Here is a 20944-nt window from a genome sequence, read left to right as displayed (position 1 = left end):
AGACATCGACGCCTCAAAGGCTAACGGCCGTCTAACTCCATATGCAGAAATTCCTTGAAGTTCCTTAACCCTTCTTACATCCTCTTTCGTACATCTTACAAGTATTTCCCAAGACTAATTCTATTCTAACCAACATTTTCCCCCAAAATACAAAAAAGTTAATACTCTGTTAACATATTACCGGGAGTCGGCCTTCAGGCCACAACACTTCCTAAGGACTGACTCCTCATGGTCTGTAAGAGTGTATTCTGAGAGATTGAGAACAAATTTTTTAGAACCACTAGCTGGGTTGGAACTGACCTTGTCACAACGACTCTTGAGCATGGAGAACTTGTGAATATGGATTCCTTTTTGCTTATTAAAAATGTTTCTAAATGAACTTTCCAGCTGTTGGTCCAAGCTACTAATTGATGACCTGAGAAAATTCTCTAGTTGTTCATAGGTTGTTTCTCCACAGACCGGGGTTTGTCCAGTGATTGAGACTAGCTCTTTCTAATGGGCCCAACTGAGTAGGTTTATCCTTCCCTATCCACCTGAAGATGGAGACAGATCCAGTCTCTGAAACGTCATGGTCTTTTGTCTTTTACATACCAGACGATGGGTGAAGTCCAAAATAAGCCAAAAGAAGTACAGTATACACCATCGTCAGAATCCTTTCAAGTCTATCTCAATACTAGCATAGTTTACTGACAGAAATAAAGCCTTGGTTTAAACTAAGACGAGATGGGATTTTTCTGTAAAATGCTTAAAACATATGTCCTTCTTGCTTCATTATATCTAAGTTTGGTACCTATCCACCTATTAAGTGGCTTATCTCTCAATATGGTCTACATTCGCTGCAGGGAGAATGCATCAAATGTCAAAGGATGCATACATCATTTTGTTGTAAAAAACTGGTTGGGATAGTCTGCACCTAATAAATACCTAACTATACCATATTCATAAGTAATTAATATTACTTCTTACTTATTTTGTGGCCACTAAATAAGAAAATAAGAACTTATCCAAACATTTAAATACACTTCCGTCTTCATTTTCTATGTACCTTCTAATATATTTTATAGACAAAGTGAACTGGAAAATCCAACCACTCAGTAAAAGCAAACAGTACAATTCAATAAAGGCAGATCTGTACCATAATCATTTAGTCAATTGGAATGAAATGAAGAGGATGATGGGTTTTGTTTCTTATATTTTCATCACAACTAAAGGCTGAATCTGTTATGCACAATTATAAATAAACCAATGTGTACTGAACGCTGTAGTGGACTTGCCAGCAGTATAAAACTCTGGACTAGACTGGTTTAAAACTTGTTGCTCTGTAGTCTAACTAGTGACCAAAGCTTAAATCTTTCTTAATAGTATGCATCCTGTTGTGTTATAAACAAAATACATAAAATGCATACAAAAGTATCCAGTCTACATACAGGTAACAATATTCTGTATTTAAAACAAAGTAGACACTATCATATCAAAATTTGTTTTTGTTGATGCTACATGTTTCAACCCTTATACTGGGTCATCATCAGGTGTACAATGACACCAGACTCAGTTGTTGAATTGTATCTAACAATTTAAACCTAATTCTTCAATAAGGATCCTTATTGTGCACTTGAGTGTTTTTAAATATATAAACTGAATCTTTCAGTTAAAATTTTAAAATACTCAGATAATAAAATTTAAAATTAGAGACTAAAGATTAAAACATAAAAATTAAAACTGTACTAAAATGGAAATGAAATATTTTGTGATAAATCTGTTTAAAACCTTATGGCTGCTATGTGCCGATGTGATTTCTGTGGTAGAAGCAACTATAGTGTGGGTGCTCATATCACCAGAGAATCATCTTTATGGTCTAAAAGGGTATATCCCACAGTCCTCTTCGTAAAACGCTTTTCTGCTGAAACCAATATTCTCTCATCAGTTTTTCTTATGGTCCAAAATACACCAGCACACAATAACCTTGGTCCATCAGGTGTCCTATGATTAATGTATATCTTACTTCTAATTAATTTTGTTCCCCTAAATGTTACAGCTCTAGTTTTTCCAGTATTTAACGTCTTGAAAATTCCACAGCTATATTCTGGGATCTATGAAGAAGGGGAAATTTTCTGACCAGAGGAGGCTCTCAGCTTGTCAAAATGGATACCGTTCCATGGAGTTTAGACAGCAATCATAAAAAACTGAGATATTACTTTCCTGTTTACATATACATAAAAATTTGTCTATGAAAAATTAAGAAATGCCAATTTATAAATAAACCACTGGGCATTAATGAGTTAAACCATAAAACTGTATTCAACAGTTTGGTGATCACTTTTTTACCACAGACTGAAAAAGAGAAGTAATGCACAGCTAAACATTCTCAACAACTTTCACAAAAATTAATATCAAAGGAATAGTACTCTCATACTGGCTGACATACCAAGATCATTCTTCAGCAGAAGAAGATGGCAAGCAAATATCCAAGAAATATAACTGTGACAATGGCAAACACATCAAGATGACTCTTCAGTAGAAGTAGATGGCAAACACAACTGTCATGCAAAATATGGATTCCTGGAATACAGAACAATAAGGTTAAGACAGCAGTCCTTGTTATGGCTGTTTGTTATTAGTGTGGTGGTATTAGATTTTACTGTTTCCTAGTTTCTTGCTAGGTTTCAATTTTGCTGCTCTTACAATGATGTACTGCCCGGTTGTATGGTTGAGAGTCAACTATTTTAAGTTTAACTTGGATTTGAATCATAAATCAAGGGAAGCTTTTTCAAAGGACAAAACTGTGGAGGCATGTGACCAAAAAGCAATGGTTATAGATGCTGAAAGGAGGAATATTAAATGGTTATGCCAATATAAAATGTGTGTGCAGGACAGTGAAACTGCCGTAACTATTTGCAGTTAGGCATAATAAGTAATCAACAAATTCAATGCAGCATCTTGTTGCATGTCACTTACAACCTCCTGTTTACTGCCTCACATGCAAAACTTGTGTTAAAACACTAAAATTCATGTTTTTTTTTTCAACAGCAATTTTCAAAGCATCTAATGATGATCATATCGTTCAAAACGTGTAGTATAATAGCGATATAAAAATAATTTAAAAAAAAAAAAAAAATGTGACTTTTAAGATTTTAACACAAGTTTGCATGTGAGACAGTGAATAAGCTGTGAGAAGTAATAAATTCAATAATCCATCTAAATTCCGTGTCAAGCCACTAACAATAAGGTCACCTGTTCTGCTTTCAACTGACTGTGTGTTGCTTGAGAAATCAAGTTCTAGAACTATTAGTTGCAAGCTCAAGTTGTACTGTCCTTTTAGTTTTGTATTTGTTGAACAGACATATACTGTATATTTCTTAATATATTTAATGTTCATGTTTAATACATGTGATTTTCATTATGCACAATTAAAATATCTGTAATAAAATTGTAGCTTCCTCTACACACAGAATGAGTGTTTACTACTAGCAGTTATCGCTGTTAATAACATTAGCTTCAATTATAATACCTCTAGGCAATGTTAGTGATGAAAACTGTATAACTTGAAATTATGTTTTAAAATAAAAATTTCAGAAACCAAATCAATTTGAATTAATAAGGTTTTAATATACTGTAATGTGTCGGGAATCCAGAAGAGTCACTTCTATGGAAACGCTAGAACAGACCGTTGCATAGGAAGTAACAATAGCGGCACTGTAATCCCAACAGTGAGCCGTTGTGTCGAGAACATCGAATCTCCACGGTTACGACGAATACGCGAAGCGTTCCCACAGAGACAACGCAATAACAATGGGTCATTGCGTAGGAAATGCGGAACCAACAAAGCAACGTTTCCACTGCTATAACAGAGGGTTCATTTACCTAGCAGCGGCCGAGGGGATAAATAGCCCAGCTTCGGCGAGAAGCAGTCAGTCTTTGTCCAGCCATCTAAGAAGTGAGTCTTTGTCCAGCCACCTAAGAAGTGAGTCTTTATCCAGCCGTCAAAGAAGAGAGTCTTAGAACAACCGCCAGAGAAAAGAGTCCAGTACCGCCGAGATATTGTAAGCAGTAATTGTAACACTGCAAGTGGAAATGATTGTAAAGTGTGTGTAAGGCAAGCGAACGCAATAAAAATTCGCTATATCGGACAACGACGTGAGTTTATTTGTAGCGTGACGCACAAAACACGCTACAATACACAATGAATATTTGTATCATACTCTTAGCTAATGTTAGTTTAGTGTTATTGTGGAAGACAAAATGAGTTTGAAACAATCTAGTTTGCTGGAGTCGCCATGTGGCTGTGAGATGTTGAGGATCCCACATTTTCTAGACAGTCAGCTCACAGATGGTGGTGAAGTTGTCAATCTCACATGCCGGTAGCCCTTTACCCCCAGGTAGATTCCTGGTACTCATTCCTAATTATTAGGACAATTGAAAAATCCAATGACCTCATCTGGAATAGAACCAGTGACCTTCCAGCTTGTAGCATAGTGCCTCAACCAACTACACCACTGTGTGCCCCACTTTCGGCAATGTACTTTACTTCATTAAAATAAAATGTGAAATAACAATCCAAATACATCCAATATTTCACCTCCCACAAGCCAATACAACAAAGCTGCACATCTTCATACTGACACTTGATTCGGCTGGTCCCATCTTAGTTATCAACCTTTGTGATCTTCCTGATGTCATCTTCTCTTTCTCCCCCTAAGCATACTCATGTCACTTTTGTGCATTTCTTTCCTACCAATCTGATCCCTTAAATTTGTTCTGGCACAGAAACCTGTCTGTTGGGATGTGCATGCTCAACCCCACTCCATCTCTAACGTCCAATATTCTGTTTGTTATTAATGCCATGCTGTGCTGTATATATTTGTAAATCTAAGTTCACGTGCTGCTTGCGGGGTTGTTTAAGCGAGAGGCCTTCAATGTGTGCTGCTGGCATTGGGTAAAGTATGTGCTATTACAGCAAGCGACAAGGAATTTCATTTGTGCCCTTTTTTTTGGCAAGTATATCATGTTGTTACTCAAATTAATCTCGTTAAATATGGAGTCTTGTTTGAAAACAAGGTGGTCATTGTTTGTACTGTATTTGTGAATACTCTATCTCATGCTAATTTTAATTGCTTTCTGTGTCTGGTATTATGCAAAATGGGAAATCTGATTGCTCTGTGAGCATTATTAACTATGTGTGTTTCTAGTTCTGCCAAAAGCTTGTTTTGTATAGCAAAAATGCTACCCTTAACAGAATCACAATCTTAAACCAATTCTTGTGGGGACTGAAACCAAAGGTGGTGTATTGGATATACACTGCTGCAGTACAACCCATAATTACCTATGCTGCCACTATATGGTGGCCTAGAGTTAAACTCAAAACAAGTCAGGCTGAACTAAGCAAACTGCAAAGGATGGCCTGCTTGGGAATTATGGGAGCAATGAGAACAGCTCCAACAGCTGCAATGGAAATCCTACCAGGACTCCCCCCACTGCATCTGCAGATGGAAGCAGAGACCAAGTTAGGAAATTACAGACTATGTTGCAATGATCAATAGAGACCAAAATCTAAAGGTTTTGGACTTGCATACATGATTCAGGACATGAAAAGGAACCCATCCTACGGATGGGATCTGATAAAATTATACCAAAACATGTATATGATAAACCCTTCACGATCAGATTTCCGGATAGAAGTGAATGAAAAGAGGGGTTTCAACCCGATAGAAAGAGGGGACTAATCTGGTATACAGATGGTTCCAAGACAAATAAAGGCACTGGAGCTGGAGTGTATTGTGATGGAACAGGGCAGAAAAGTAGTTTCAGCCTTGGTCAGTAGACAACAGTATTTATTCCAGGCAGAAGTGTATGCCATTAAGGCATGCGCAGTTGGGAATTTAGATAGAAACTACAAAAATAGGAATATCTATATTCTGTCAGATAGTCAAGCTTCAATTGAAGCACTTGGTACACATCAAATCACTTCAAAATTGGTTTGGGATTGCCACCAATCCCTCACACAACTGGCCAGACATAACATAGTTCAGCTGATATGGGTGCCAGGCCATGAGGGTATTGCTGGGAATGAAACCGCAGATCAGCTGGCAAGAACAGGATCTGAACAGCCGTTCATAGGATCTGAACCAGCTTGCAGCATCTCAATTGGAGTTGCCAAGAAAGTGAACAGGGACTGGACTAACAGAAATCACAAAAGACACTGGGAATCCACAACTGGACTCAAACAGGCAAAAGGATTTATATCAGGACCCTCTGCCAAAAGAATGAGGGACCTGTTAAAATTAAACAGAGATCAACTAAGATGGGTGGTAGTATTACTTACTGGACACTGCCACCTAAAAGGGCACCTTTTCAACCTGGGACTGACAGGTGACCCAACTTGTGAAAGGTGCCTACAAGAAGATGAATCAGTCACACACATCCTATGTGATTGTGAGGCTACAGCTTACCTAAGACATGGAACCAAACCAATTCTTGTGCTGATTTACTCAGGGTAGTTCTGAATCTATGAAGTCTGTAACTTGTTTTTCTATGCAATGTTTTGCAGGTATTAATTGCATATTCTTTAAGTTTCTCATTTTCTTGTTATATTAAAACTAACTTCGCCGACAAGCGGCAGTCACTCGGTCAGTATAGTTTGCTTGTGGACGAAAACCATGGAGTTTGTTTGTTTGTTATTAAACATATTTTTCATTACTCAACACCTCCTTTCTTTGTCTGTCAACTATATTCAAGAGGAGGTGATTGAGTTTCTATGATCAGATACATGCATGTGTCCAGCCTGGGAGTGTGCAACATACAACTGAATCAGAGATGATACAGTGGGCCATTTGTTGAGACTCAGTTTCAGCAAATGGTGCACCACTTTCACTATATAAAAATTAGAATAAGTCTATGATACAACACAAGATAGCATTAAATTGATGAGAGTGCATCCAACAACTACTTATATGAAAGAAACTTCAAAATCAACTTTAACTACTTATAAAATGTTATTACTGTACTTAAAATATTCAGATGTTTTAAATCGTTTAAGTATACATATCGTAGAGTTTCCTTTAAGATTTGATTTCCCCCAAAAGATGGTAATTTTATGCCTGAAATGTCAGGAATGTAGCAGAATTTGAATAATAAAAAAAGAAAATAAATTTAAGACATACTTAGATGGTAATTTCACATTTTGTTTTAAATTCTCCCTTTCACAAAACCAATATATTCTTCAGCAGTTATTTATGATGCAGTGATTACTCACATTCCAGAATACATCACTGGCATAGTTATCTGTATCGGCATCCCAAAGGCAGCGGGAGCCAATTTTGACTCCAGCTCCATGCTGTTCCCCAAGCACAACTTGCACCACATACTTATACCTCTTGAACCCCAGCCCTGTAACATCAGATAGCAGACTTCGGTACCATATTTCAGTCTTATGCTAGCTGAGGTATCCTGTTCCTGTAGGGAACTTCAACTGCATAAGATGGTAAACACAGAATCCTTGTATATGGATAAATACCGTCTTAAGTGCAACAAATTTTATTGTAGTTTTTACTTCTTTTCCTCCTCCACACTACATGTTTCGGCCCTAAATGGCCATCATCAGGTGTGTATCACTCACATAGCTGTTACACTGCTTGTTAAAATTTAAAATTACCAGTCTTTCTAATTGTATAAAATCTTTGTTAATCTACACGCGTCGATTTGATTTTTAAATTAGCACTTTTTAAAACTTAATTCAAGTTAAAATGTCTATAAGATCTCTGTTCTTTCTTTTTTCAAATTTTTAGTTAAAATTTTTTCAGGGTACATGCCCTATATCTACGGTGCTGCAGCGGCCACTTCTTGTTTTTATCGTTGTTCATGTGTTNGTGAGTGATACACACCTGATGATGGCCATTTAGGGCCGAAACATGTAGTGTGGAGGAGGAAAAGAAGTAAAAAGTACAATAAAATTTGTTGCACTTAAGACGGTATTTATCCATATATACTGTGTGAGTGTAACAGGATGCTGAAATATAATATTGTAAACAGAATCCTTGACCAACACTGGTATCTGTCTCTCAGTTCAGACTTTAATTACAGTTTCCAGAGCCAATATAAACCACTTCAATTTGCCTACCCTGCCTCTCAATTTCAGGTTCTATTTGCAGCTGCCATTCTTATTGCACAAGGTTCAATCTCCTATGAGAAAATATATATTTTAATTTTAAATATAGCCATCATTCAAAATAATACATTTCTTCACTGCTTTCTCCAGCTGGTATACACAGTGGCAAACTTGTCAAGANAAGGGAACTGGGTTCCCGACCCGCATGGTCAAGGGACGCACGGCTCAAGGCTTAAGAACACTAGAGTACTGGCAAACATTTATTCAGAAAAAAGCACTGCATTTGTTTCACTTCAATTCTAAGGAATTAATTCCTTTTAAATAGAAGTCAACTTCTTCAGCTTAAACTGAAGAAGAAAATTTCAGTTTATCACTAGAAAAGGTATTTCCTCGTGGCTTTCTTCAGGAAGTTATAACACTGGATCAGATTTGAGTTGTAAGGTTGCCATAGAGCTCTGAAAGTTGGTCTTCCTACAGTCTATACTTTCTAGACTTCTTCCTTGGTTTATTTACAGCTACATAGAATACACAATATCAAATTAGATAATGTGAATGATGAACTGGGAAGGAAATGATCATGGTTTATATGCTGCTATCCAACCACTTGTATGTATGAACCATGGAAACCTTCGGTCTTGGCAGCTGGCCTCCATTCTGAGAACTTAATACTACCCACTCAACTGTGATGTTCACTCCATGACACATGGAAGGGACCAATGTCCCAGCCATGTCCTTTATTATCCATATATCATCCTCTTGCTATGAAATTCATGGACAATAAAATTTGGTCTCTATGAAGTGAAGTCATGTGGGGAATGGAAGATTGAAGAATTTAACGTGGGTGCATTTCTGTTGAACACTGCACTTACAAAAACCTTCGTTGTGCTGCAATTGTCATTTTTTGGAATGCCTATCAGACAGATGAGAGACAAACTGCACCAGTTGAGTTAAAGTTATACTAAGATGCAACATCATCATTTGCATTGAAACCTGTAATAACTCTTGTGTGGGAGTTGTTGATCCTTATGATGCTATTTTGTCTGTGTGTGTTTGTGTGTGAGAGAAAGAGAGTGAATGAGTGCATAAGTGTGCATGCCTGCAGGTGGGATGGTTTACAAGTGCATTGGCTTCCATGGCTATCTGAACCCATATAAGAGACCAAGCTAAAAATCCACAATACAACAAAGCTAAAATGATATGGGAAATGTCATATGAGTCAGATGATAGAAGCAGGGGTAAAAAGTGAATTTCATATCGTACATATGCCAGGCTTGTAGTCAATAGAATAAAAGGTTCCACTATGTATTTAGCTCTTACCTTTCACCTTGTTACGTACAGAGGTTGCAATATTCTTAGTCCAAACCTCAGCTTCTTCAACTGCATACTTTTTTCCTCCTAACTCATCATTCATCACACCATGGATCACTTCCTTCACTGTCGCTGCTTGGAACCTACAAACAGTAACATACATGGTGCTGCTTTTGAAGTCATTTGAGCTCCCTTGTACATGACGCAGAAGTGTTTTTGCATTTTCGGCCTGAATCAAGGAAGATGAGAAAATGGGGACACAAACCCCTGTGAATCAGAGGAACTGAAATTTCAATTTGGAACCCATCACACTATACTGACAATTTTTGCAAAAAGATGGCTTAAATAACCCCAAAATGTAAGAAATAGGATCTGATTTAAAAAAAAAAAAAAAAAAACTGTGTGCTTGGATTGAAATGCCAAAACTTCCACAGATTTAAACAAATTCCTTTCAAATTTTGTTGGCAAGTGCTGTAAGATCTGCAGAATACCAGGGATATGATTACATTACCTTAGTATTTAAAGTTGGTGCACAAGTCCACAAAATGCCAACATACCATTAGCACATAAATATCCGAAGTACAAATTTCATCCAATGTCCCTCACCAGTTTCAAAAGATGCAGTGAAGATTTTGTTTTTAACATATGCTCCCTTTGATATTACTAATTATTCTGCATGAGTGTTTATCTCAATTACTGCTCTTCTGTAAACTCATTATTGAAAACAGGATCAAAAACTTTCAAAATGGAATTTACATCCTCTGCTGTGCTGTGTGACCCCAACTGACCAAGAGAAAAATTCCCTGTGCCCTGTAATTTGACAGCCTTCCCATTTGCAATCTCTGCCCCTAACATTACTCTACAGTGCTTCCATTATAACAATCACTGTTCACTTATGAGTTAACTGGCATTTCCGTTCTCTATGTCTAATTCCAAAGTTATTAATTCCTTAATTAACTAATTAATTAATTAACTAATATTCCTGAGTAAATGAGGAACTGGCAGCTTCCCAAGAAGGCTTCGGTTCCATGGAATTAGTCAGTCAGTTACTAAGTACTGTGGCATATTTGCTCAAGGTAAGAACTGTGAAGCCAGCAGAGACAACAATTACTGAGTAATTGCTTGCAAACAAGCATGTCTGCACATGAACAACTGGATACAGCAGTAAGAGGAAGCAGTGTTTTCTACGTCCATGCTGAGATGTTATAAGCAGGACAGTTGAGTGGAGTTAGAGAGTTGAGAGCTTCTGCGGCCGAGGCCAGGGACAGTTTGAGACATCAGAGGAAGCAGAACATTTAGAGTTGGAAGCTGCTACCGAGCAATGGCTAGTGAAGCTGTGACTGTGGACACAGGTGTTCATATGTGCGCACATGCGTGCACAGTCATTAGTTGTGTATCAAATAGCCCAATAAACCTGATTACCAAATCAAACCTTGTCTATAGCCACACTCATGCACATTAGATGTGGTGTGTAGGGTTGTAAATGAAAATGAAAGTGTATGAAAGTAAGGGTGCAAGCAGCACGTCCTAGGTGACTATGACATATACATGAACATACTGGAATGTCCTAGGTGCACTGAGAGTTGTCACGTGATAAGAGTGTGACTACAGACACAATTTGGTTTGGTAATCAGATTTACTGACACTTTGATTCAGCTTGTGTGCACTTGCACGCACACACACACACTATTTATTGTCCACAGTCATGTCTTCACTAGCTATTGCTCAGTAGCAGCTTCCAACAGTGGATGTTCCCCTTCCTCTGGGTTTCCGAACTGTCCTTGGTCTCAGCTATCAGCTTCTCACAGTAACAGCTCACAATGACTGAACCTCAGCAGTTCTCTAACTAGCTCAATAGCTGACTGACTGAGTTTTAAATGTGAAAGTAATAATAGATATGGAGGAATGAAATATTGCATCTCTGTCCAAATTTTGGAACTCTGGCAGATACTGGCTAACACACAGCTGACTGATCTATTCTTCTTTATTACCAGTAAATGAGTTAAGAAAAAGACAATTAACCTCTCATTAAAATTGGGTCTCATCTGAAATGAATGTGCTGATGATTTCTTATTAGCTTCTCTTGGTTCAGAACCTTCAAATTCCTTGAATTCTTCAAGTCTATCATCATGCAGATCATCACTATTCAGATCCATGGTCTTTCATGTAAGTTCTGTTATGCAACATCTACAGAACTTGAGTATGAGTGTATGAGTACCTACAAATTTAAGAAAACATAAACAATACTTCTCAAAATAAATCCCTCATACATTCAATCATTCATTCAAGGTACTATTCCAGCATCTGCCTGTAAGGCCTGAATAAAAACCACAAAAACCTGTTATGATGGCCAGTGTCACACCTGAGATTTGTACTGAGCACCTACAGAATATATGTCTGGAGGGCTACCAATGCACCAGTATGCTTTATCAAACTGTCCAAAAATTATAGGGAGGACACATACACACATAGCATCATCACCAAACACAGATGTTTTACCTGTCAGATAAGAGACCAAAACATGTCTTAACTCTCAGATCTATATATTACGACACCTTTAAAGATGCAGAAAGTCTGGCACTGTTAAAGGTAGCAGATGAACACTGTTTTTATTTGCAACATATCAATGCATAAAAACTGACGAAGTTCAGTCAGTAGTAACACAACCAAATCAAATTTGAAAGACAGCTCAAGAATCAGTTATTACTAAGGTAAAAAAAAGGCAAGGTTTTCCCTGTGCTTAACTAATTAAGCACTATACCACGAAGGCATATGGGGGAGTGGATGTATACATCCACATTTTCTTAACCTCAGCACTAGCTGGAGGTGAGTGGTCAGCTTTGTGTCCTGGCTGCTATACCTCCGGGGAAGGAGTTCCCAGTACCCATTGGATAAGAGGTTGGGTTGACCACAGAGCCAGTATGGACGATTTAAAAAGAGAAAATTCTTGACCCTACCAGGACTCGAACTCCGAGCCCTCTGTCATCCAGCCCGTGGCTAGTCGCTATACCAACTACGCTATACCGGCTCCTTATCACTCAGTACCTAAAAACATAGCACACCGCCTCATTTCTCATTCCACATTAGACTGCCTAAAAGATGATATATTAATCACAGAAACACACCATTCATTATGAAACAAAGGATATTCAATAATAATGTAATGTGACTGTCATTGACAATTTTGAATAGGCGATACTAAGAAGATTTAAATGTGCAACGTTTATTCTGTTACAACGGCTTCTCAGAACCTGGCATACCAGTTACAGACAATATTTTACAACCATTCATGTACAGTGTTTTTAAATATTGGTTCAAGCGATCCGACAGGCTTGCTAACATAATTCCAGCATCACTCTGAATGCAAGAAAGTTACTATAAGCACATGTTAGCTTTAAAGATACTCAAATACTTACGCACAGATTTATTAACAACGAAAATGACAGTACTTATTCGAAAATACTTATCAATGATACAACACAGCTTGCATGACACATTTCAACGCACACGAATTAAAATACCACTTTCTGCAAATCGTCCATTGTAACAAATTCGGTCCAATTATCGAATCAGTAATCGATTTATAATTCACGCATGGGTGCTCTCACAGATTATTTTAGTCACATTGACAGTCGGTTGCTACTAATTGATTCGTTAGAGGGAATGTTGGGTGTATGCCCGTGACATCTATGATAGAAGGCCGAATGAATTCAACAATAGGCGGTGGTAACGAAAGTTTAGTGTGCGAAACAGAATCATGTGATTTACATAATTGTCTCCTCTAGCAGTCAATTCAGGCTTTATGTGCTTTATACCTATCATTTCAATGAATATTTTTTACACCCTCGTAGTAAACAAAGTTTACTCAGTTTTAAAGGTGAAAGTGAGTGTACTCAAATTGGATTAACCATTCACAGGGCGAGAGCATACCCAAGGAAACTGGCAACGGCAACGCAACCGCAATTTCCGGGAAGAATCGCCGATTTCAAATAGGCAACTGGTTTCCAGGTTAGCAGGCGTACACTGAAGAAACCTATGTTTGATCAGTTGCTCAAATCATCTTAAGCAATGTTAAGTGGGTATGTTCGTCCGATTTAATGCATGATTGTACTTTTTAATTTCGTTCACTGACCTCCTGCAATGGCAGATAATAGTGGTGATCGATGGTGATCCTCCAATAATATGGTGGTAGGTGACATAGTTCAGACCGTTCAGACCGGTTAAGACGGCGTGAAGAGAGGACGACAACCATGAGGAAAATGTTGCAATATTAATTAATTTGTTTTAATTAAGGTCAATTTATTTTAAGTAGGAAATATTACGTTCACACGCCGTACGAAATTTTGACATACAGTGCAACAATTTTAGCAAGATGGAAGGCACCATATGATGGTCTTATATAGCCGAACCATTTAGTGTGGAAGGGTGACTCTATAATACGTAATTTGTATTTAAGACGGAAATATATGGGAAATAAATGATATATTGACGCAACAGGATGCTTAAGTAAGCATTAACATTAGTTACCTATCCCGAAAGAGACCCATCAGCTATGGCGTCCCACAAGGTTCTGTTCTGGGACCAGTGTTGTTTCTGTTATACATAAACGACCTGGAGGCCAGCATTGAACATGGGAAACCTACGTTCTTTGCCGATGATACTAGCATTTTTATAGCAGGAAATAGCGCCAACGAAATTCAAAGGAAAACAAATGAAACTATAAACAAAATCACAGAGTGGTTTGAGAGGAATCGATTAACTATTAATAAAGAGAAAACAGTAGCAATAGCCTTCCATCATCCTCAAAAAACTACAACTTGAATGCCCTCCAATAAAGATTTATGACACAGTTATCAACTACACAGATCACTCAAAATTTCTGGGAGTCTGGCTAGATAAGCATCTAAGATGGACTATGCATAGACAAAAGCCAGCGAACAACTTGTAAAATATGTTTTGGCCCAAGTGTAGTTAGAAGAGTAACTGGACTCGAGACTGTCCGCACGTTATATTATGCTCATTTCCAATTTTTGTTATCATATGGACTGATATTCTGGGGCAACTCAGTAAATGCAAAATTGATCTTTAAATTACAGAAGAGAGCTATAAGAGCTATGACCTAGGTCCCAAAAACGACTAGTTGTAAACAAATTTTCAAACCATTACATATATTACCTCTACCATCTTTGTACATATACGAAACTCTAATATACATAAAATCCAATTTGAATGATTTCACAACCAGCTCAGGATTACACTCATATAACACAAGGAAAAAAGACGACTTGCACATCGTCCCATGTAATACAAGTCTATGCAAGAACAACTTTAACAATGTAGAACTTTGACTGCTAAATCATCTGCCATGATATATTAAAGAAATACTGGTACTATATAAGTTCAAAAGCGCTTTGAAAACTTACCTACTCGATTATTGTTTTTATAAAGTGGATGAGTTTCTCTCGTGTGAGACAAACACTAATCAATTATAATCACATAATTCATGAATATCGGTTTTGGGAATCCCTACTGCGCAGTTTTCCTTTCTTTCTTCCAGCAACCAAGATAACACAGTCGGAGATATACCTGAATGGGCTGCTCTGGAGAGATTGCAGATGCCAAGAAGCTGCACCAGGAAGGGAGAACAGATGTAATGAGATGTTGCAGTGTAGAGTCTACAGTGAAACGTTATACCAGTGCTATCACCAAATTCACCAATATTATCTCAAAGGCCGCGCCATAGCTTAAGCGGGTAGTCGCTGGCTTCCCACCGTTGCGGTCTAGTCAAGTGGGATTTGTGATGGACAAAGGGGCGCTGAGGCAGGTTTTCCCTGAGTACTTTGGCTTCCCCTGCCTATCCTCATTCCATCAAATTCTCCATAAGCATTATCACCAGTGCAGGTACAATAGGAAATATGGAAGCTGACATGCTGAGGGGACCTAATATGGACTCCACCTCACACTATGTGAAATCTTAACTATTGTAATCTACTGTAATCTATTGTAAACAATTTTAAGTATTGTAACTTTATTCTCTTATTGTAATCAGCCAATGTACAGTAAGTGACTTGTCCTATATCATGTAACAATGATCTATAGAGACGAAATAAATAAATAAAATAAATAAATACAATATTAGGCAAAGAAAACATTGGGTGCATCCGTGTTTCTGGAACAATTTAAACTGCGGTGCTTACATTGTTTCGAAAGAACTTAACCTGGATCCAAATTCCTTCATCTCATGTGAAATTTTTTCCCAAGCCAGAACAGTTTTGTCCTGCCTAGCATAGTCTGGGTGGCCTTTGTCACATAAACAGGCTCTTGCTCAATTAAATTCCCCCAAATTTATGTCTGATTACCCTCTTGTCAACTATGAGTAAACTATTTGAGAAGCTGATTTTAAGAACACTCCAAAAACTCACTGAGGAAAGAAACTTACTAAATGCAAAGCAGCCTCCGTAGTCTAGGGGTAACGTTCCCACCTCATGACTCAAGGTATGCAGGTTCAAACCCGGCGGAGGTCGTGGAATTTTTAAGGGCAGAAAAATTCAGGGAACAAGTCCTCTGGGAGGGACTTTAAGCCGTGGGTCCCATGTCATAGGTTTACGGCATGTAAAAGAACCTCGTGTGTCAAGGAGACCTCTGAGCTAAATTAGGCATAAAGTTTGCTGCCCAAGTATTTTCCAATGCCTCCAGTAGATGGGGAAGCATTAGGTACCACTGCCAGAGGAGGGACTAATTATCAGATACCACTGCCAGTAGAAGGCTGAAACCTCACTGGCAGAAAGGGGCTGATAGTGAGCACCAGTACCGGTAGGGTATGGAGACAGTAGAAATTAAGAAAGGGGGACGTACAATAGACTATTAGTCGTGGTGCATGGAGAAACCCACCCCTCAATACTGAATAACTGAATACTAAATGCAAGTCAGTTTGCCTCTTGAGCAGATCACAGTATGACACTCCACTGCATGAGGCTGGTGGATCACGTCACCAGCAATAATATGCAGATGGCCGCTGTATTGGATATCGAGAAAGTCTTCGACATAACATGGCACTTTGGCCCACTATATAAACTGTCAGAGTAAGATTTTTCAACAAACCCCACTGACCTAATTATTTCTTTTTTCACTGACAGAACATTTAAAGCCTTGGTAGAAGGTGAACATAATGCCTCTGCGGCACCTGGCACTCATCCTACTGTGTTGATGGCGATACCTGTATTTATACTGCAGAGAAATTGCAAGGAGGACTCACTGCAGCAAATTCATGGTGTGAGAGGTGAAACACAAAGATCAATGAAAGGGAACTCAGGCAATTTATTTCTCCAGAAGTCCGTTATGACATACAACTCTGCAGGTGAGACATTCACTTTGTAAATACACGTAATATAGCATATCTTGGTGTCACCTTCAGCAGGAGGATGACATGGAGATACCATATAGAAAGAACTGTATGGAAGGCCTTGAGCACATATATAAGAACTCCTTCTCTATTCAAAAGTGGGCATTTAATTATTTACTTACTTACTCATGAAGCTGAGCCCTTCTGGAGGAGCTGCCAATTCGGCAGCTACTCAAGAATTTCCCAACATTTTATGGAACCTGAAGGTTCATTACCCTGTTCACAAGAGCCTCCAATGGTCCCTATCCTGAGCCAGATCTATCCAATCCATACCATCCCATCCTATCTCTCTAAGATCCATTATAATATTGTCCACCCACCTATGCCTTGGTCTTCCCTGTGGTCACTTTCCTTCTGGCTTTCCCACCAATATCCTTTACGCATTCCTTGTCTCCCCATTTGTGCTACATGACCTGCCCACCTCATCCACTTTGACTTGATCATTCTAATTATACTTGGAGAAGAGTACAAGTTATGAAGCTCCCCATTATGCAGTTTTCTCCAGCCTCCTGTTACTTCATCTCTCTCCGGTCCAAATATTCTCCTCAACACCCTGTTCTCAAACACCCTCAGTCTATGTTCCTCCTTTAATGTCAGAGACCAAGTTTCACACCCATACAGAACCACAGGCAAAATTATAGTTTTGTACACGTATATTTTAATTTTTATGTGTTTGGACAACAGACGAGAAGACAAAAGGTTCTGGACTGAATGATAGAAAGCATTACCTGAGTTCAATCGCCTCTTAATTTCCTCATGAATTAGATTTTGATCTGTTATCGTTGTTCCCAAATATCTGAACTGTGCCATGTTTTCAAAACATCTGTTTCCTACCTTTATGACATGATTTTTCCCTGCATTTTGGTGACAAGACAGTAACATATACTTAGTTCTTCTGTGTTTACTTCTAGACCAACCTCTTTACTTGCGTCAATTAAAGTTTGTGTTTTTTCTTTATGGTATCTACATTATCACCCAGTAGATTCACATCATCGGCATAGACCAACAGCTGATGTGTCCCATTTAATTTCAGTCCCACCTGGTTTCCCTGGACCTTCCTAATTGCATATTCTAAGGCAAAGTTGAAAAAGAGTGGCGATAAAGCATCTCCTTGTTTTAGACCATTCTGGATAGGAAATTTATCAGACAAATGTTTACCTGCACGGACTTTACCATATGTTTCGTTTAAACACATTTTAATCAACCTAACTAGTTTCATGGGTATCCCAAACTCTGTTAGAATATTGTACAATACTTCCCTCTTTGTGCTTTACAAATCTATGATTATTACAGCTATGACTGATGCCTGTCCCACCTGGGAGCATGAGGCAGATGCCCACCTCTTGAAATTGCAGTGCCAGCAGAAATTCATACTCCGTGCTACTGGAAATCTTGACAGGTTGAATTGCAGATGGCTTTCAAAATTCCTTATGTGTATGACTATATAACTAAATTATGTAGGACATAGGTAGAATTAATCCTAAATCATGTAAATCCAAATGTATGTGTTATTGAACAAGGAGAGGCTAGGCATAGTAGTATAAGAGGCTTAAATTTTGTGGTGGTGAGGCCTACGATTGTTCAGCTGACTAACTGCAGATTCAGAGTAGTTACTTACATAAGCTTAGTCATAACTTGTTGATGAATACTTCAATGTAAATAGAGAATGATGTAAAATTAAGTTATATTAATTTTTAAGCTAAAATTGCCTGTACTTATGTATGTAACATTTTGACTTGTTCTGTATCCAAAGGTACTAACCTGCTTAGGATTTATAGAATGTAAATAAATTCAATTCAATTCAATTCAACAAGCCTGCACTGACAGAAAGCCTCTGTATATCTTGTATAAATGTAACTTAGTACTGTACAGATGGCCGCGCCATAGCTTAAGCAGTTAGTCACTGGCTTCCCACCGCAGCATCCCAGGTTCGATCCCAGGTCAGTCAAGTGGGATTTGTGGTGGACAAAGTGGCGCTGGGGCAGGTTTTCTCTGAGTACTTCGGTTTCTCCTGCCAATCTTCATTCCGCCAACTGCGCCACAATCATCCTCACCTATCATCTTGGGCTGGTACAATAGGCCAGAAGTGTCCACAGTACAAGGGACTTAGTCCCACCCCACTAGCAATAACAAAAAAGAAACAATAGTACTGTACAGTGACAAAGAGTCCACAGTGACCTGGACATCGTGACAGCACAGATATACTCATACTGAAACCACAGTGCAACAAATGTAGCACCTACATATGAAAGAAAGACCAACCCCTCCATTGTAGGAGAGGAGGCTCCATTTCAAAATACATATGTGTATAGGAGAGGATAAAAATTTTGTTCATGGATCTCAAGGAGATTGAAGCCAGGAATGACTGCTAGTGAAGGCCAGCAGTAATTTAACTGACCAACCCACCGGCTAAGAGGTCATGAGTGAGTTGTGTGTCAGCCACAATCTAGCACAGACTTAACATTTAAGAGACGGGACATTTAAATTCCGGTAGTGGTAGCGGGACGGAGTTAATTTAAATGCCCGCCATTGTAGAGTAATAAAAATTGTAATCATGTTATTCAAAATGCTGTGATTTATACAATTTTTGTGATAAATGAATGAAATAAACGCTGCTTTTATCTAGAAAGAATCTAGAATCAGATATTGTAATTTACAGATTTTAGAATCTGTAAAAATTGTTACACTGATTCCAAAAAAAAAAATTTGTTCCCCAATTTTCAGTGTCTGTCCACAAATATGCAGAAAGTTTCTGCACAAAACGTTTCTGCATTATAAATGCATGCTGCTGGCATCCTCTCTTCCTATGTCTCATCTTTCAAAGGGGGAGGAAGGTAATGTTTGTCCTGCACATTCTCGAGTCACATCGTAACCTTTCTACTATTGCACGAGTGGGTGCAAGTCTTATCGTAATTTATACTTCAGAAACACGGCCTCTTTATATCTCGGGCTAGCCACAGTGTTACTCTTCTTGGAATAGCCCCGCAATGCCTTTCAGTTTTGTCTGTACGGCATTCTGAATCGGTGTGATTTATGAGAGGCCTCTCAATCCCATCTTCCATGCAAAGTGGAGCTATGTTGGATAGTTCAAATTGCGATGTTTTATAAGCGTAAAGATTCTGTTTACATCTCGGACTAAACACACAGAGGTACAGTTCTTGGAATACCCCCGCAATGCCTTTCACTCTCGTCTGTAATGCATTCTGAATCGGTGTACTTTATGAGCGGCATCTCAATATCGGCTTATTGCATGCGAAATGGGGCCATGGTGGATAGTTGAAATTGCGATGTGTTATAAGCAATGCGATTAGAATTGTCCTTCAGAAAACCTGACTGTGCATATATCAAACTAACCACAAAGAGGTACTGTTCTCGCATAGACCCTCACTACCAGAATGTTCTATCCTAGCACGTTGTGTTGTGAATAAAACATCGCAATTGAAACTAGCCAGCATGGCCTCATTTCACTTGGCAGAAGACGAAATTGAGAAGCAGCTGATAATTGACACCGATTCAGACTGTGGTACAGAATATTCTGATAGTGGCGAGGAAATAACGGGCTCAGAACCCGAAGTCGACGAAGACCCATCATCTTCGTCGGCAACCAGGGGACCACCACAGCAGCGTGGCAAGAGGAGTGTGAATAATTATTCAGGTGGAGCTGTGGGGTTAAATACCAATGAAGCTCCACACGTGAATAAGGATTCCACCCCTTTCTGCGTTTTCATACTGTATTTTGCAGGGATTATCCGTCTGCTGGTGGAAGAGATGAACAGGTACTACCATCAGCACGTAGAAAGATGTCAAGACGGACCTTCTCCGCAGCCTGACGTGACCGAATCCGAGATGTTTCTGTTCCTAGGAATAATCATTCAAATGGGACATGACAATAGAGGCAGACTAAAGGACTACTGGCCGACTCTAGAACAATTTGCCACGCCTTTCTACTCTAAGACAATGAAACGCGACCGTTTTCTACACATTCTTCGTTTTCTTCATTTTGCAGACAACAGTACAGAAATTGACAGGAATGCCGACAGTTATGACTATGGAAAATTCGGACCATCTTCGACACTCAATGACGCATTTGAAAAATATTATAACCCTTCCGAAGATTTGGCCATTGACAAAAT

The 20944-nt window shown here is 38.6% G+C and overlaps 3 protein-coding genes across 6 annotated transcripts in view; 2 read left to right on the top strand and 1 right to left on the bottom strand.

Annotated features, from left to right (window-relative positions):
- LOC111875340 (parkin coregulated gene protein homolog) overlaps positions 1–2132 on the top strand; it is a 22801-nt gene extending 20669 nt beyond the window's left edge. Inside the window, exon 5 of the mRNA XM_023871510.2 lies at positions 2077–2132. Within this exon, the coding sequence (XP_023727278.1) occupies positions 2077–2096 (20 nt within the window). The 3' untranslated portion in view covers positions 2097–2132. The remainder of the gene's footprint in view (positions 1–2076) is intronic.
- The window catches only part of LOC111875341 (tctex1 domain-containing protein 2), a 27475-nt gene extending 14436 nt beyond the window's left edge, over positions 1–13039 (bottom strand). For 2 of the 4 annotated variants that reach the window (XR_004514192.1, XR_002844708.2), the window contains exons 1-5: positions 12826–13039; positions 11432–11627; positions 9419–9552; positions 7250–7383; positions 2426–2559 (exon numbers count right to left, since the gene is read on the bottom strand). Coding sequence is in view for 1 of the 4 variants with exons in the window: in XM_023871511.2 (XP_023727279.1) it covers positions 2512–2559; positions 7250–7383; positions 9419–9552; positions 11432–11565 (450 nt within the window). In the remaining 3 variants the exon portion in view is untranslated. Of the gene's footprint in view, positions 1–1698; positions 2560–7249; positions 7384–9418; positions 9553–11431; positions 11628–12825 lie in introns of those variants that run through there. The other 2 variants (XR_002844709.2, XM_023871511.2) reach the window with 2 other exon arrangements.
- A 2154-nt stretch (positions 13040–15193) lies between these two features.
- Positions 15194–18524, top strand: LOC111875343. The gene is made up of 3 exons (XM_023871512.2): positions 15194–15229; positions 16546–16766; positions 18105–18524. Exons 1-3 carry the CDS (start codon positions 15210–15212, stop codon positions 18257–18259), a joined length of 396 nt encoding a protein of 131 aa, XP_023727280.1. The 5' UTR covers positions 15194–15209; the 3' UTR covers positions 18260–18524.
- The last annotated feature ends 2420 nt before the right edge of the window (positions 18525–20944 follow it).

The sequence above is a fragment of the Cryptotermes secundus genome, unplaced genomic scaffold (genome assembly GCF_002891405.2).
Source record: "Cryptotermes secundus unplaced genomic scaffold, Csec_1.0 scaffold2056, whole genome shotgun sequence".
NCBI lineage: Eukaryota > Metazoa > Arthropoda > Insecta > Blattodea > Kalotermitidae > Cryptotermes > Cryptotermes secundus.
This window is presented reverse-complemented; position numbering and strand designations above follow the sequence as displayed.

What these genes read in the sequence shown, in the direction of transcription:
- LOC111875343 (XM_023871512.2), top strand. Translation starts at nt 15,210, where the DNA reads ATGGACAAAGGGGCGCTGAG. An exon ending in ATGGACAAAGGGGCGCTGAG is followed by an intron (nt 15,230 to 16,545) that starts GCAGGTTTTCCC and finishes TTTCACTGACAG; the next exon opens with AACATTTAAAGCCTTGGTAG. An exon ending in TATGACATACAACTCTGCAG is followed by an intron (nt 16,767 to 18,104) that starts GTGAGACATTCA and finishes TGATTATTACAG; the next exon opens with CTATGACTGATGCCTGTCCC.